Source organism: Paramormyrops kingsleyae, chromosome 21 (assembly GCF_048594095.1).
Source record: "Paramormyrops kingsleyae isolate MSU_618 chromosome 21, PKINGS_0.4, whole genome shotgun sequence".
NCBI lineage: Eukaryota > Metazoa > Chordata > Actinopteri > Osteoglossiformes > Mormyridae > Paramormyrops > Paramormyrops kingsleyae.
Window position 1 is genome coordinate 9,522,901 of NC_132817.1, and position 14,897 is coordinate 9,537,797.

General features: G+C 41.6%; 1 protein-coding gene across 4 annotated transcripts in view; it reads right to left on the reverse strand.

Moving 5' to 3' along the window:
* astn1 (astrotactin 1) overlaps window positions 1-14,897 on the reverse strand; it is a 119,397-nt gene that overhangs the window by 70,544 nt on the left and 33,956 nt on the right. For 2 of the 4 annotated variants that reach the window (XM_023819082.2, XM_023819081.2), the window contains exons 4-5: window positions 14,361-14,510; window positions 8,286-8,390 (exon numbers count right to left, since the gene is read on the reverse strand). In XM_023819082.2, coding sequence (XP_023674850.1) covers window positions 8,286-8,390; window positions 14,361-14,510 — 255 coding nt within the window. Of the gene's footprint in view, window positions 1-8,243; window positions 8,391-14,360; window positions 14,511-14,897 lie in introns of all 4 variants that reach the window. The other 2 variants (XM_023819080.2, XM_023819079.2) reach the window with 1 other exon arrangement.

Genomic DNA, 14,897 nt, shown 5'->3' on the forward strand with positions numbered 1-14,897 from the left:
AATGGAAAAACTGTTTTTCTCTCTCAAAGTGCAGAGGGATACCTTTTACAAATTATGGACTAAGTGGAATTTGTTAAGCCTGTTAGGTCTGGTTGCACTGATTTGAACCCTCATCTCAATGATGTGATTGTAACCTGGCAACCCCGGTACCCCCACCCAAGTTTCAGTGTGTTTTTTCTTATTCTATCTTTCTAGTATGAAGGTTAAAATGTTGAAAGCAAAGGCAATGTCAACAGCTATGTTACTGTAATATAATATGTGCTTTCTCAATAAAGGAGTTAATATATATAAAAAAAGGACATGATACCAGACAGTCTAGACCAGGGGTGGGTTAACTTATCTGTAAAGGGCCGGTGTTATGCAGGTTTTTGGGATAACCTTTAGGTCAGCTGTTCAAACCCAGGTGTAAGGACTCTTCACCAAATCAGTCCTCTAATTAGTAATCTAATTAGAATGTAATTAGGGAGTTGCAGTGAAAACTCGCATACACAGTAGCCCTTTCTAAATAAGACTGCCCACGCCTGGTCTTAGACCCACTAGAGTTTGCTGCAACAGGTCCACTGAAGATGCCATCCCCGTCGCTCTCCACACCACTCTGTCTCAGCTGGAAAATAAAACTGCTATGTCAGACTGCACTCCGTGGAAACTCAGTCTTCAACAGTGTCATTTCATCCCAGCTTGATTTGGGGCTTAGCTCCTCACTCTACAGCTGGATCCTGGACTTCTTCACTGGCAGACCCCAGCACATGCATCACCATCAACAGCGCAGTGTGTCCTGCTGTACTCATGTACAACTGCATGGCCAAGCACAGCTCCAACTGCATCCTGAATTCTGTTGACGAAACCACCATCGTCAAGCTGATCAGCAACGATGGCGAATCATCCTACAGGGAGCCTGTCACACTCCTGGGAGAGTGATGCCAGGACAACAACCTCACCCTCAACATCAGCAAAATGAAGGGGCTGATCATGGACTTCGGGAGGCAGGTGGCAGTCCAAAGCCCCATCCACACTGGAAGGGGCACTGTGGTGCAGGACAGCAGTTTTAAGTTCCTTGATGTCACTCTCGCTGAGGATCTTAAGTGATATCAACATGCTGCAGTAGTGATCAAGAAGGCGTATAAGCGCCTGTATTCCCTCAGAAGACTGAGCCCTGACTAACTTCTACAGGTATACTGTGGAGTCCATCCTCACAGGGTGTTTTACATCCTGGTAATGCAGCTACTCTGCTCAAGATCTTGAAGCACTGGGCAGGACAGTCAAAACTGCGCAGAGTACCACAGACAGATACCTCCAGGAGATCCATAACATCTTCACCACATGCTGCCTAAGGAAAGCAAGCTGCTATATGGGGGAATCCAACCCCCCTGCACTGCCACTTTTCACCCTCCTCCCATCTGGCAAGTGGCTGAACTCAATGCGGATACACACCTCCTACCTCTGGAAGAATTCCTTCCTCACTGCCATAAGACTGCCACTGTTCTTATACTGATCCCATTACAACCCCAAACCCCTAGCATTTCTGGCTTAACACTGATTTACATTATTGTTTGCTGCGATGCATGTACACTCACCTAAAGGATTATTAGGAACACCATACTAATACGGTGTTTGACCCCCTTTCGCCTTCAGAACTGCCTTAATTCTACGTGGCATTGATTCAACAAGGTGCTGAAAGCATTCTTTAGAAATGTTGGCCCATATTGATAGGATAGCATCTTGCAGTTGATGGAGATTTGTGGGATGCACATTCAGGGCACGAAGCTCCCGTTCCACCACATCCCAAAGATGCTCTATTGGGTTGAGATCTGGTGACTGTGGGGGCCATTTTAGTACAGTGAACTAATTGTCATGTTCAAGAAACCAATTTGAAATGATTCGAGCTTTGTGACATGGTGCATTATCCTGCTGGAAGTAGCCATCAGAGGATGGGTACATGGTGGTCATAAAGGGATGGACATGGTCAGAAACAATGCTCAGGTAGGCCGTGGCATTTAAACGATGCCCAATTGGCACTAAGGGGCCTAAAGTGTGCCAAGAAAACATCCCCCACACCATTACACCACCACCACCAGCCTGCACAGTGGTAACAAGGCATGATGGATCCATGTTCTCATTCTGTTTACGCCAAATTCTGACTCTACCATTTGAATGTCTCAACAGAAATCGAGACTCATCAGACCAGGCAACATTTTTCCAGTCTTCAACTGTCCATTTTTGGTGAGCTTGTGCAAATTGTAGCCTCTTTTTCCTATTCGTAGTGGAGATGAGTGGTACCCGGTGGGGTCTTCTGCTGTTGTAGCCCATCCGCCTCAAGGTTGTGCGTGTTGTGGCTTCACAAATGCTTTGCTGCATACCTCGGTTGTAACGAGTGGTTATTTCAGTCAAAGTTGCTCTTCTATCAGCTTGAATCAGTCGGCCCATTCTCCTCTGACCTCTAGCATCAACAAGGCATTTTCGCCCACAGGACTGCCGCATACTGGATGTTTTTCCCTTTGCACACCATTCTTTGTAAACCCTAGAAATGGTTGCGCGTGAAAATCCCAGTAACTGAGCAGATTGTGAAATACTCAGACCGGCCCGTCTGGCACCAACAACCATGCCACGCTCAAAATTGCTCAAATCACCTTTCTTTCCCATTCTGACATTCAGTTTGGAGTTCAGGAGATTGTCTTGACCAGGACCACACCCCTAAATGCATTGGAGCAACTGCCATGTGATTGGTTGATTAGATAATTGCATTAATGAGAAATTGAACAAGTGTTCCTAATAATCCTTTAGGTGAGTGTATATTGTACATACCATGTTTAGTCTTCCACGCACATCCATATCTTCACGCCCATATTTCTGTTTGCATATTCATATGTATAGTTATATTTATTTTGTTTATTTATTTATTTGTCTTATGGCTTGTTACCCTGTGTCTATCTGCAGGAAACGCACGAGTAAGTGTCTCATTGTACTCAGTACCTGTACTAGTACCAATGACAATAGACCTTTTGAATCCTTGAATCCTTTGAATATCACTGAAGTGCAGTAAAACCACTCCAGTTGTAAATACATTGGGTGAAAATCACTTCTCCCGGGGAACTGATTTAATCTGTCTCTCACTGTCATTTGAGTGTAAAAGAATGTGAGATAGCTGAAGGCAGCTGAAACAGCTACTTCCACGAAAACCAAAGCAAGTGTTGGCATACAGAAAGACTGAAAGCAAAGTCTACCGCAGACACTACTGCTGAGCACAAACAATTGCTGTAAGACTACACTGAAAGCACAGCTTCCCTCATAAAACTCCCAAAAAGAATTGAATTTGTCAATGTGTCAATGTAAATTCATTTTATTTTTAAATTAAAAATATTATCTATCTTATTAATTATGGAGGGCTAAGAGTGCCAAAATTAAATAAATAAATACACCAATAATTAATAAATTAAATGTGTCATGAATTGTTTAAAATGGGAAATATAAAGATAAATTATTACTTAAATGTGTCATGAATTATTTAAAATGGGAAATAAAAATATCGTTAATTAAATGTGCCATGAATTATATCTACCATTAGAAATAAAATCATTATTAATTAATTACATGTGTCATTTACAATTATTTCACTATTTATTTAATTTTGGCACTTTTGGCACTTTCACCACATGATGAATTAATTTTATCTGTCAGTGTGACCCATCAAAGTCAGTAGGCGGGTCACTGCGGGTCGTCAACCGAGAGTAACATCTGATTGGTTACCCTGTACAGCAAGTCAAAACAAATACTGTAGATCCCAGATAATGGATCGGTATGGGACCCGTCAACATACTCCGAGACAATAGATGGCAGTATTTGTTTTTACATTGCTACCTATAATAATCAAGAAGAAGAGGAATTTCGCAACGGCCTTAATTGAGCGATATAGGTAGGGGTGGTGTCACTACCGAAAATGTAACTTCCGCTACTACGCATGCGCACGCTTGCGACTTCTGGAAGAAGGCGTGCTATTTTAATGGTATCGCGTCACATTTCATCGTCTGTTGATTTTTTATGATAATGTCGACAGCGAGAGGAAAGAGAATTAACCGGATAATGATGGAGTCCTTCGACTTTAAAAGATTTTATTTCGCATAGGCCTTTAATACCTAATGTGCTTCAGAAGGAGCGACGTAAAATACAGGGTATGGCCATCAATTTTAGTCAAAGGTGACATTACTTTAATGTTACCATTATGTACTACTCCCAGTTCGATGTGCTGTGAAGTTACTTAAACTAAGCCTGCTTTTTGCTCCTTAGTCATTTCTTTTCTTTATTGTATCAGTGTAATTACCACACACTCCTGTCAGTTATGGCAGCTGTGTCTTGTGGTGCTAAATGAAGCAAATTATATTTGTTTCTGACAGACGACCGATTGTTTTATCTTGGGCCAAACCGCACAACATAAACATTGCTTATGTTCTGCAAATAAAAGTTCTTAACTATTATTTTGGAGTGACTTTTTTTTTTTTTAGAAAATGCTGTACATATATCACAGCCCCTTGATAAGCAATATGGGTGCACAAGATTGATATACACCCCAATTTTATTACGATTTCTAAAGAAAAGGCATCTATTCAGCAATACCAATTGGGAAAGTGTAAGATTACTGTCCAGTGTTCTGACAAAACGTCCTACTTTATCAAAACATCCTACCGTAGTGCTAATCGATAGCCCTAACCCTAACCCTAACCCCCCAAAACCCCCTAAAACTCTTACCTTAACCCTAACCCTAACCCCTAAAACCTAACCCTAATCCCAAGACAGTGGAACTGCACACGCGCAGAAAGGCTCGATAGCACGTCTCGATAGGTAGGATGTTTTGTCAGAACACCGGCACTAAAAGCAACGCGCACACAGATGCAAATATTACAATCTGCAAAGCAATATGGCTTAAATACCACAATAAAGTGACGGCTGAACTATAAATATAAACATCAATGACCCATCTCACAATACGTGACCAATGAATGATGATACACGACATTCATGCCCTGAATCACGGTCTGCCGCAAAATGTGAATACATGCGCAGTATTGGGCCTGGTCCATGATTGGTAGCGCCATGTTGGAAATGACACAGCTTCAGACCAAAACAATCGGCTGCACAAGATCCAGATAGATCATTGTTTGTCCCGCCTACTGACTTTGATGGTTCACACTGACAGATAAAATTAATTCATGATGTGGTGAAAGTGCCAAAAGTGCCAAAATTAAATAAATAGTGAAATAATTGTAAATGACACATGTAATTAATTAATAATGATTTTATTTCTAATGGTAGATAATAATTCATGGCACATTTAATTAACGATATTTTTATTTCCCATTTTAAATAATTCATGACACATTTAAGTAATAATTTATCTTTATATTTCCCATTTTAAACAATTCATGGCACATTTAATTAATTAATTATTGGTGTATTTATTTATTTAATTTTGGCACTCTTAGCCCTCCATAATTAATTGAACCACAGTGCTAATCGTTTCACATGAACTGCTTTCAACATCACAAACACTATTTTCCCCTTTGAAGCCAGGATAAATAGACGCCCATTAACGCTGTGCTTCACTGGAAGTCTATGGAAGATTCATGTAGGCTTTATCTAAATGCAGAACATACAAAATCTTATCGGTCATATTGGTCAATCTGCTTCGATGAGATGTTTTTGGAGCCCACCCAGATGCCGTGCTTCACTGGGGGTCTATGAGAGGTTCATACATAGTTTTTGCATAGGCAACATTCATTGGACAAATAGACTTGTAGTCAGATATTTTAGACCTACGTGGAAGCTAGGCTTCCCTGCATGGTGTTTTGGAGACATCTCAACAAGACAGGATGAACTACCAATAACATTAATGCTCATGACTGACAGGTTTCATATGTGGTTGGCGGTGTTGCCTCACAGTATTCATTGGATTGCATGGAGGAGCAAAGAACCGTTTCATTGCCACCCAGTGACAGTTTATCATTTCATCTTTCACCAGTGGTATTTGTAAATATTGTAAATAAAGTCATTATCAGTTTTATGTGTTTTTTTTTTTCATTTTTAGTGAAAGTTCAATGATTTTTGGAAGACTAATTTGGTAGTTGCTCAGAAGAATCTCGCCTAGGGCACCAGAACACCCAGGGCTGGCTCTTACCTGACTTTTCCAATTCCAAAGCCAGGTGATGAGATGGATAACATTTGGAAGCCTTGGTGGTCAGGTCACCCAAGTAACCCGGGCAGGTGGAAAGGTTGCCAGTGTAAATTGGATGTTCTTGAGGTATTGTAGTTAACTGACAAACAGGGGTGGTGGTGCATATTTTTTAAAAAGGCAGGGCCAGGGGGTGTGTTCACACTTTTCAACCTCCCCAGGAAAGCCATTTCCAGAATGGGAATTCTGAGAGGAGACTCCACCTGATACTGAACCTAGGATTCAAGGCGGGTTACAGCCTGGCCGTGGAACACTGGACCAAATTTCCCCCTTGCACTTACGTGAGGGTCTGTGGAAATATGCTATCACAAGCTACATGTGATTCATAAACTTCTAAAGGGTATATGATGGCATGACTCAACAATAATTGTGGTAGGTAGTGCAGGAATATGAGTACTAGAGCTACTGTATGCTATATTATCTGTGAATGAAGGTAGACGAGTTCAGGGGCTTTAGCCTTACTAAAATTATCTTTTCCCCGCACCCCCCCCCCCCCCCCCAAAAAAAAGATAAATGCACACTAATTAGTTTAAATAATGCTGGCCATTTCCATGAGACGTCCTAGTAAAGACTTAGCCTCCTTTTTGTACATTTCTAGTGACAATCTTGGTTGGAATGAGCCTGCTTGATGAGTACAAAGTTGAGTCTGATTTGCTTGGGTTATAGATTCCAGTGAAGGACAAGATATCAAGGGGCAGCTGTGGCTGGAAGGGTGTCTCTTATAAGCTGGCATAGTGCAATCAGAATGTCACCAGTCCTGTGGCTGGCAGAGTGATTCCATCGTCAGGCCCTTCAGCAAGGCCCTTAACCCCAACTGCTCCAGGGACACTGTCTGATCCTAACTTTGGGCAAAAATTTTAATAAAATATAAAATCAAATTAAATTAAAAAGTAATATCCCTGATATTTGCAGGGTGTCCCGAACCACCTGAACAGCAGAGTGTGAAGCAAGGACATGAATGAACTCTCTCCCTCCAAAAAGAGTGGATTGCTCCTTTCAGAAGAAGGTGAAGAGTCTGCCCTTAGTGAAGGAGATTAAGCACCATGACTTCTTGTTCATGTTACTATCCGCTATCCAAGGTCTAGTCAATAACCAAAAAGGACAAGGTAGCACCAACAAGGCTTCCACATGGGGTCGTGCGGTTGACTCTCTGTGACAGGGTGAGAAGTTCTGACATATGGAGTGACCTCAAAATAGAGCCGCTGCTCCTTTAGATCAAGAGGTGTCAGCTGAGGTGGTTTGGATGCGTCATAAGGATGCCACCTTAATGACTTCCAAGGGAGCTATTTCAGGCACATCCTACTGGGTAGAGACCACACAGGACATACTGGAGGGATTATATCTCCCGGTCTGCTTAGGAACATCTGGGGATCCTCAAGCAAGAGTCTGCAAAATTGGAATGTGAGAGCTTATCTAAAGAGCTAGGCATGTTCCCTCCACAATGCTCACCAGGGGGTATAGTCTGATGGTGGGTGGGTGGATGGATGGATGGATGGATGTATATGTTTTTTTTTTCTTTATATTTTTACTTATATATTTATACAGTTTTAGAAATTGTTTTCTATTGTTTTTATTGTCTATATTGTTATTTTTGCTGATCCTATGGATCCTGTTATACTGTCTTTTTTACTGCCTTTTTTATTATTGCTGCTGTTTCTAAGGAATTTCCCCATTGTGGTATTAATAAAGTCAATCTAATCTAATCTAAAAGGTATTTTCTTGGCACCCAGCAAGCTTACACAGCTGTAATTCTGGAACTAGATAATGATGACCACTGGCATCACTGCTTATTTGATCATCGTTGCAAAAATAAGAATTTTAAACAACTCTTTAAAAAAGAAAAACACAACTTACAAATTTAATTTCACCACATCTCAAAACATGACAAAACAGCCTCAACAATTATTTAAAAATATTTAAATTGCTATAAACATTATCAACAAAATATTAATTTCACACATCATTAAACCCATGGTTTCATTTTCATTTGCAGCAAATGGTCTAATAGATAATGCATCCTTACCCCCGGCACCCCATGCGATGTAGGCGTTACCATTTCTCGTACCTCGGCTGCGGCGCCGGCTTCGGTTGGGGTCGGTGTAGAATGTCAGTTGGGGTTCACTGTCAGCCTCTGTACCTGAATCCCCGTCTGGGTTCAGGAAGACCGAGCCTGAAGCACAAGTCAAATATAAAACATATATTCAAAACGCTGCTCCCTTTACGGGGAAAAGAGGGCGTCTAATTCAAATGGTAGTCAAGGTAATGATATCCACTTCCTAATGATATTCAATCATGTTTCAAGCGTATTTTCAAAAAATACAAAGGAAATGTATCGAAACATATTATTTAACAGTAAAAAGGCCTAAATGAATCCAAATGAGTTCGGAATGATGTTTAGCTTAGATGTAATCCCATACTACAAAACAGTCCTAGTGCAGGGCTGTGTTTCCTAAAACCTTCATACTGCTACAGCTATAACAATATCTCTCACAATCCAAAGATTATGCACTTCATGTGAATTATAAGGTTCACCCTTCCATCCATATATTTCCATTAAATGCATTTTGCAAACATTGCTCTTCTAAAATTACAGGAGGATGATCTACAGTCAGTCCTGCTACAACGCAACTAAAGAGTTCCTGAAAAACACATGTTCACTAAAACCACATACTAAAATACACATGTCAAATGGGAAAAATGAGGTTAGGGAAGTGCTCCGAAATCTCCGAAACATAGTAACTTACCCTAAATAAAATGAATAAAATAATAAAAACAGTCATACCAGTGGCCAACAATGTAATTCAACACGTTTTAAATAAGAAATTGTGGCATGGTTTCTTGTAAGAGAATCCCATCAGCTCTAATCCTTCCATTTAGCGGGTTTCTTTTGTATGATTTTCCCGGTAAGGTTAAGGAGGAACCACTTTGGGAAATGGGGGATGCTTTCCTTATCATTTTATTTCATGCTGTTTTTTGTTAAGTGAACATATTTAGTTTCAATATATTTAAAATAGGTTTTATCGGGGGGTGAAGCGTAAACTAAGGTGTAATTCCTTCTGTTTATCTGTAATTCATTTTGGACTCTTCCTCCCCAAATTCTTCGGTAGTGTGCTGCCTTTCTCCAGTCTGGACCGACCCCACTCTTAAAACAGACTCATCCTCGAGTCACATCATCTCATAGTCCTTAGACCATGTTGGTGGCCTCCTCTGACATCCCAGACGAGTCTTCTGGACTGGAGCCCCCTCGCTCCGTTCTTGTTCCTTAGCCCAACACATAGCAGCAGGCCTATCGCTGTGCAACTATGAAGAGTCCTTACGGGCTCAGCTCCGCCATGTTCGGGCAGGCTGGTCCCCTTCCCCCTGCTGTCCTAGTCCAATTGCACTTGCCTCTTCTGGCCGATTCACTGCCATTACCCCCACTTATGCCCCTGGTACCACCACCTCCATCTCGTCACCCTTACCCTCTGAGGGCAGTGTTTGCAGATAGCCACCACCAGGGGGGGGGTACCCCTTAACTCCGGCAAGGTACCAACAGGCATCACTCGTTCTCTATACTCCTGGTTGGTAGCCTCTGTTACAGTAGAGAGAAAAGGTTTAAGTCGATTAAAATGCACCACCACCTCAATCCCCCCTTCCACTGGTACCACTCGATACAACACCTCTGTTATCCTTTCCACCACCTTATATGGGCCCTTAAACCTTCTCTGTAACTTTGGACATAAACCCCTTCTTCTAGCCTTCCCTCGGACCCATACCAACTCCCCCTCTGAATAGTACTGGACTCGCGCTCTGAAGTCATACGCTTCCTTCTGCTTACCAGAAGCTCTTGACTGCTGACATTTTTCTGCTTCCACCACTGTGGACAATGTGTCCTACAGTCTAGCCACATATTCAGTTACAGAGGAAAATCTTTCCCCCCCCCCATTCAGATTCAGCATAACATCCACTGGCAACACTATCCCTTGCCCAAAAACAACCTTATATGGTGTGAACCCAGTACTGGAGTAAATACTACTCCTATAAGCCATCATCACATAAGGTAACAAAAGATCTGGACTGGTTTTCCTCTACAACGAGGGACAACAATGACAACAATATCCTGTTAAACCTCTCAATCATCCCATCTGACAGGGGGTGGTAAGCTGATGTCCTAGTCTTTTCAATGTTCAACAATTGACACACTTCTTTGAATAGATTTGATTCAAAATTTCGACCCTAATCTGTAAGAATAGAGCGAGGGGCCCCAAAACGACAGACCCACTGCTCCACCAAGACCTTGGCCACAGTTGAAGCTTCCTGAGTAGGGAGAGGGAATGCCTCAGTCCCATTTTGAGAAATAATCCCCAATGACCACAATATACTTATTTACCCCTGAGGTTACTGGTAACGGCCCTAAAATGTCTAATGCTACCCGTTCATATAGCCTAGCGGTCACAACAGACTGCAGTGGGGCACACCCCTGTTTCCAAACCACTTTCCAGGAACCACAATCCACACACTCCCGACACCAGCACTTAACATCCCCAAACCACCCCAACCAATAAAACCGATCTTTTACCTTGGCTTGCAACTTTTGTACTCCCAAATGACCCCCAGTAGTAGCATTATGCAACTGCCTCAAAATATCTGGCACCAAAGACTTGGGGATAACAACCTGAACTTGATTTGCTGCATCAGAATTCAAAGGTGGATATCGTACCAACCTAGAACCCTGCACCTGCAACTGATCCCACAAAGGTGCATATTTCCGCAGCTCATCTGGAGGCTGACTACCTGCCCTCCCCTGCTTTTTTAGAGCAAAAATCTTTTGCAGCTCCGCATCTCCTTGCTGAGCCTGCCCCAACTCATCGCACTCCTCCTGACATTCCATGGCTTCCGGACACACCTCTTACACAGCACATATCACCTCTCCCCCTTTTTTTGGGTAACTGGTGGTGAATCTGAGGTTACTGGCAGAAAAGCGGGCAATCTAGAGAGGGCATCCGCATTAGCGTGCCCCCGACCTGAAAGCTGGCTAGCTGCTCCACCCACCTAGCCATCTGCCCCTCTAAGCCTTGGAAATTATGCAACCATCTTAATGAATTAGGATCTGTCCGTAAGACAAACTCCTTACCCAACAAGTAGTGTTTAAAATATTTTATGAATGTAACCATGCTTAACAACTCCTTCTTGGTTGTTGCATATTTCCTTTCTTGTTTAGTCAAAGCCCTACTAGCGTATGCTATCACACCTTCCCGCCCCCCCTTTACCTGGGACAATACGGCCTAAATACCTGCATCACTCGCGTCCATATCTAATTTAAAGGTTTTTTTTGGGTCAGGGTAAGACAGGACTGGTGCAGACATCAAACTAAGTTTGAGCTGTTCAAATGCTGTCTGACAAGCTTCCGTCCATTTAAACCGTCTGCCCTTCTCGGTCAGCTGGTGCAGAGGCCGAGCAAGTTCAGCGAATCCCCGAAAAAACCTCCTGTAATAAGAGGCAAGGCTCACAAAACTCCTCACCTTCGTCTGATTTTTAGGCACAGGCCACTGGCGCACAGCTTCCACTTTAGCCGCCAGCTTAACCTTAAGATTAGTCTAAGATTAGTTTAGTCAAAACCTCATCCACACGGTCAAGATGTTTTTGGAACGTACGGCCAAATATTATTATATCATCTAAGTACAACAAACAAGTAGTCCATTGAAGGTCCGCCAGCATTAAATCAATGAGACGCTGAAACGTACTCGGATTATTACACAGGCCAAAACTCAACACGTTAAATTCGAAAAGGCCCTGACGAGTGATAAACGCGGTCTTATCCTTATCTTTTGGATCCAACTCAACTTGCCAGTACCCACTGGCTAAATCCAACGTAGAAAACCAGCACGCCTTACTCAAACTATCCAACGCATTATCAATTCGTGGTAAGGGATACGCATCTTTACGGGTGACATCATTCAATTTGCGATAATCAACGCAAAACCGAAGGCCACCATCTCGCTTACGTACCAGATCCACCAGCGCCGCCCAAGGGCTATTTGAGGGCTGAATGATGTTGTTAGCCAGCATCTGCTTTAAGTGACCAAATACTTCCTCCTGCAAATGGAGAGGGACACGGCGGGGTGGCAACTTTACAGGCTTCGCCTCACCAGTGTCAATATTATGAAACGTCAGGCGAGTTCTCCCCAAATCTCCCTCTCCAGCACTAAATACAGACAAATTCTTCTGCAACAAGGTATGGATGCCAGTCATATCAGATGAGACAAAACCCTTCTGGTGCAATCCAAAATATGTTATAAGTCTATGGAGTCAGAATAGTGCCATATGTACTTGTATGTGTACTTTCCAATTTGCACCCGTAAAAAGAAATTTGCTCGCACTGAACACAATTTTCATTCGCAAAAAAAAGATATTTTGCAAATGCAAGTCAATATTAGCATAACCTTAACTCATGTGTGAAACTTGGCAGTGGCAGTATCGTGGTTTGATATCTCTGGTCTAGGAAGGCTTGCCATCATTGATGCAACTATGAATTCTGAATTGCACCAGAAAATTCTAAAGGAAAATGTCAGGATATCCATCCCTGAATTAAAACTCAAGGCACCAACCCTAAACACACAAGTTATTCTACCTGAAAATGCTTAAAGCAGAAGAAACTTCCAATAGAAGTGTTGGGGACCTGAAGTGAATAGTTCACGCAAGAAAGCCAACCAATGTCCCAGAGTTGAAGCTGTTCAGTAAAGAGGAATGGGCTGAGATTCTTCCAAGATGATGCACAGGAGTGGAAATGTCTAGTTGAACTTATTGCTGCACAAGGGAGTAACACCAGTCACTGAGAGCAAAGGTTAACATTCTTCATCCATACACATATATGTGTATATTGGATCATTTCACTCAATAAATAAAGGAACAAGAATAATATTTTGTGTCTTTTTTTAACTGGGTTCCCATTAGTTTTAGGACTTACTTGAAAATCTGATCATGTTTTAAATCGTATCTAGCAAAAGTAAAGAAACAGGTTTCACCACTTTCTGGCACCACTGTATATATATATCAATGCAATTGAACTAATTTCCATTTTAACTCTACTTTCTTAAATTCAAACTCGAATTGCAATTGTGCAACCTGTTTTGAACCATAATTCAAATTTCGTTCAAATTCACAAACTGTTGTAATTTGTGAAGTGAGTTGTAAATGTGAGTTGTAATTTCAGCGACATTCTCAATTCAGTTCTGAATGATGCATAACCTTGTTTATAATGAACTGGGATATTTTTAAGTTTTTTCATTTTGTTTTTTTTACTGTCTAGATTTGTTACAATATCAAATCCAAGGTTAGAACATGTTCTAGTGTATCACACAAACCTGTATGGGTAAGACAAAAAAGTGAGAGTCATCTAAATTATAATCTAGTGATCGACTGTTAATGGGTTAACCGTTATCTATTTATATCTGCACATTCATTGCCTCAGAGTTGCCATTTTTCGTCAGCTGGCTGGCATGAGATTTTTCATTCAAAACAAGTCTGCACACACATTTACAAGTATGTAACAGTTTAATTTCCTTGCAAATAGTCTGTAGGGTTTGCAAACTGCCCCAAAACTTTTGATGTAGCTATTTTTAGTTTTATAATGGGATAATATAGATTTCCTTCATGAACGTGAGAGTCTGAAAGAATGAGTGTCACACCAGATGCGTGAGAGTTGGCAACCCTGCTGCATATTATCGCATGCATCAATTTCCATATACAATGCTTTTATAGCAAAAGTAACATTTTAAGAAATTACATTAGGGTTCACAAACAATGAAGCCATAGAATGCCCAGATCTTGCACAGCAGTTTATTGACATTTCCCTTCAGAATGGTATTGTGTATTTTTAAACAATATAATTTTGAGCGCGTCACCATTGGGTACTTTACTTTCCTCCTACTATCCAAAGACATGCATCTAGGCTAAGTGATGACTTTAAAAACGTGTAGTGTGTATGTATCCTGTGATGTACAGGCAGCCCATCCAGGGTTTGGGGGTGTAGTCCTACCTTATGCCCTATAATTCCTGGGAAAGGCTCCAGGACCCCCTGTGACCCTGTCTAAGCAGTTGAAAAATATTGAAAAATGGTTGAATGTTTCCATTCACAGAGGATCAGAGGCAGGCGACTCACCATGGGTTTTGCTGGTCACACGTTTGCGCTGGTTGCTTGACGTGTTGTGAGCAATAAGCGTGTTTTGCTGGTGGTTGGCATCAATGGGGCTCGTGGCGATGATGTTGTCCTTGTACTTGCTCATTAGAGATAGCTTAGTAGTGTCACTGCCTGATGAAACAAAGGGCATAATAAGACAAGGAGATGAAGAGCAAGCAAACCGTTTTAAATCCTCAGCAGGGAATGCAAGCTTCTCAAGACTGTTTTAAAATATACAGCAAAAACTTTGGAGTTACATACATAATTATGTGAGATTAGCACTGTATAGTCTTGCCTTTTTCCCTTTGAATCTCTCTACCAACCAAAATAGTTAAGATCACTAGGAAAAACAAGCAAAAACACTTTCTATAGTATAAAATAAAAGGCATTCTGCTAACAATCATGCTACTGTCTGTCTAATATATCTGAACATTGCTTCTTGCTTTTAGAATTTAAGAAGTGATCCTGGTGCTGGGGTGTCCCAATAGTTCATTCAGTGACGGTGACAGTAGAGTGTCT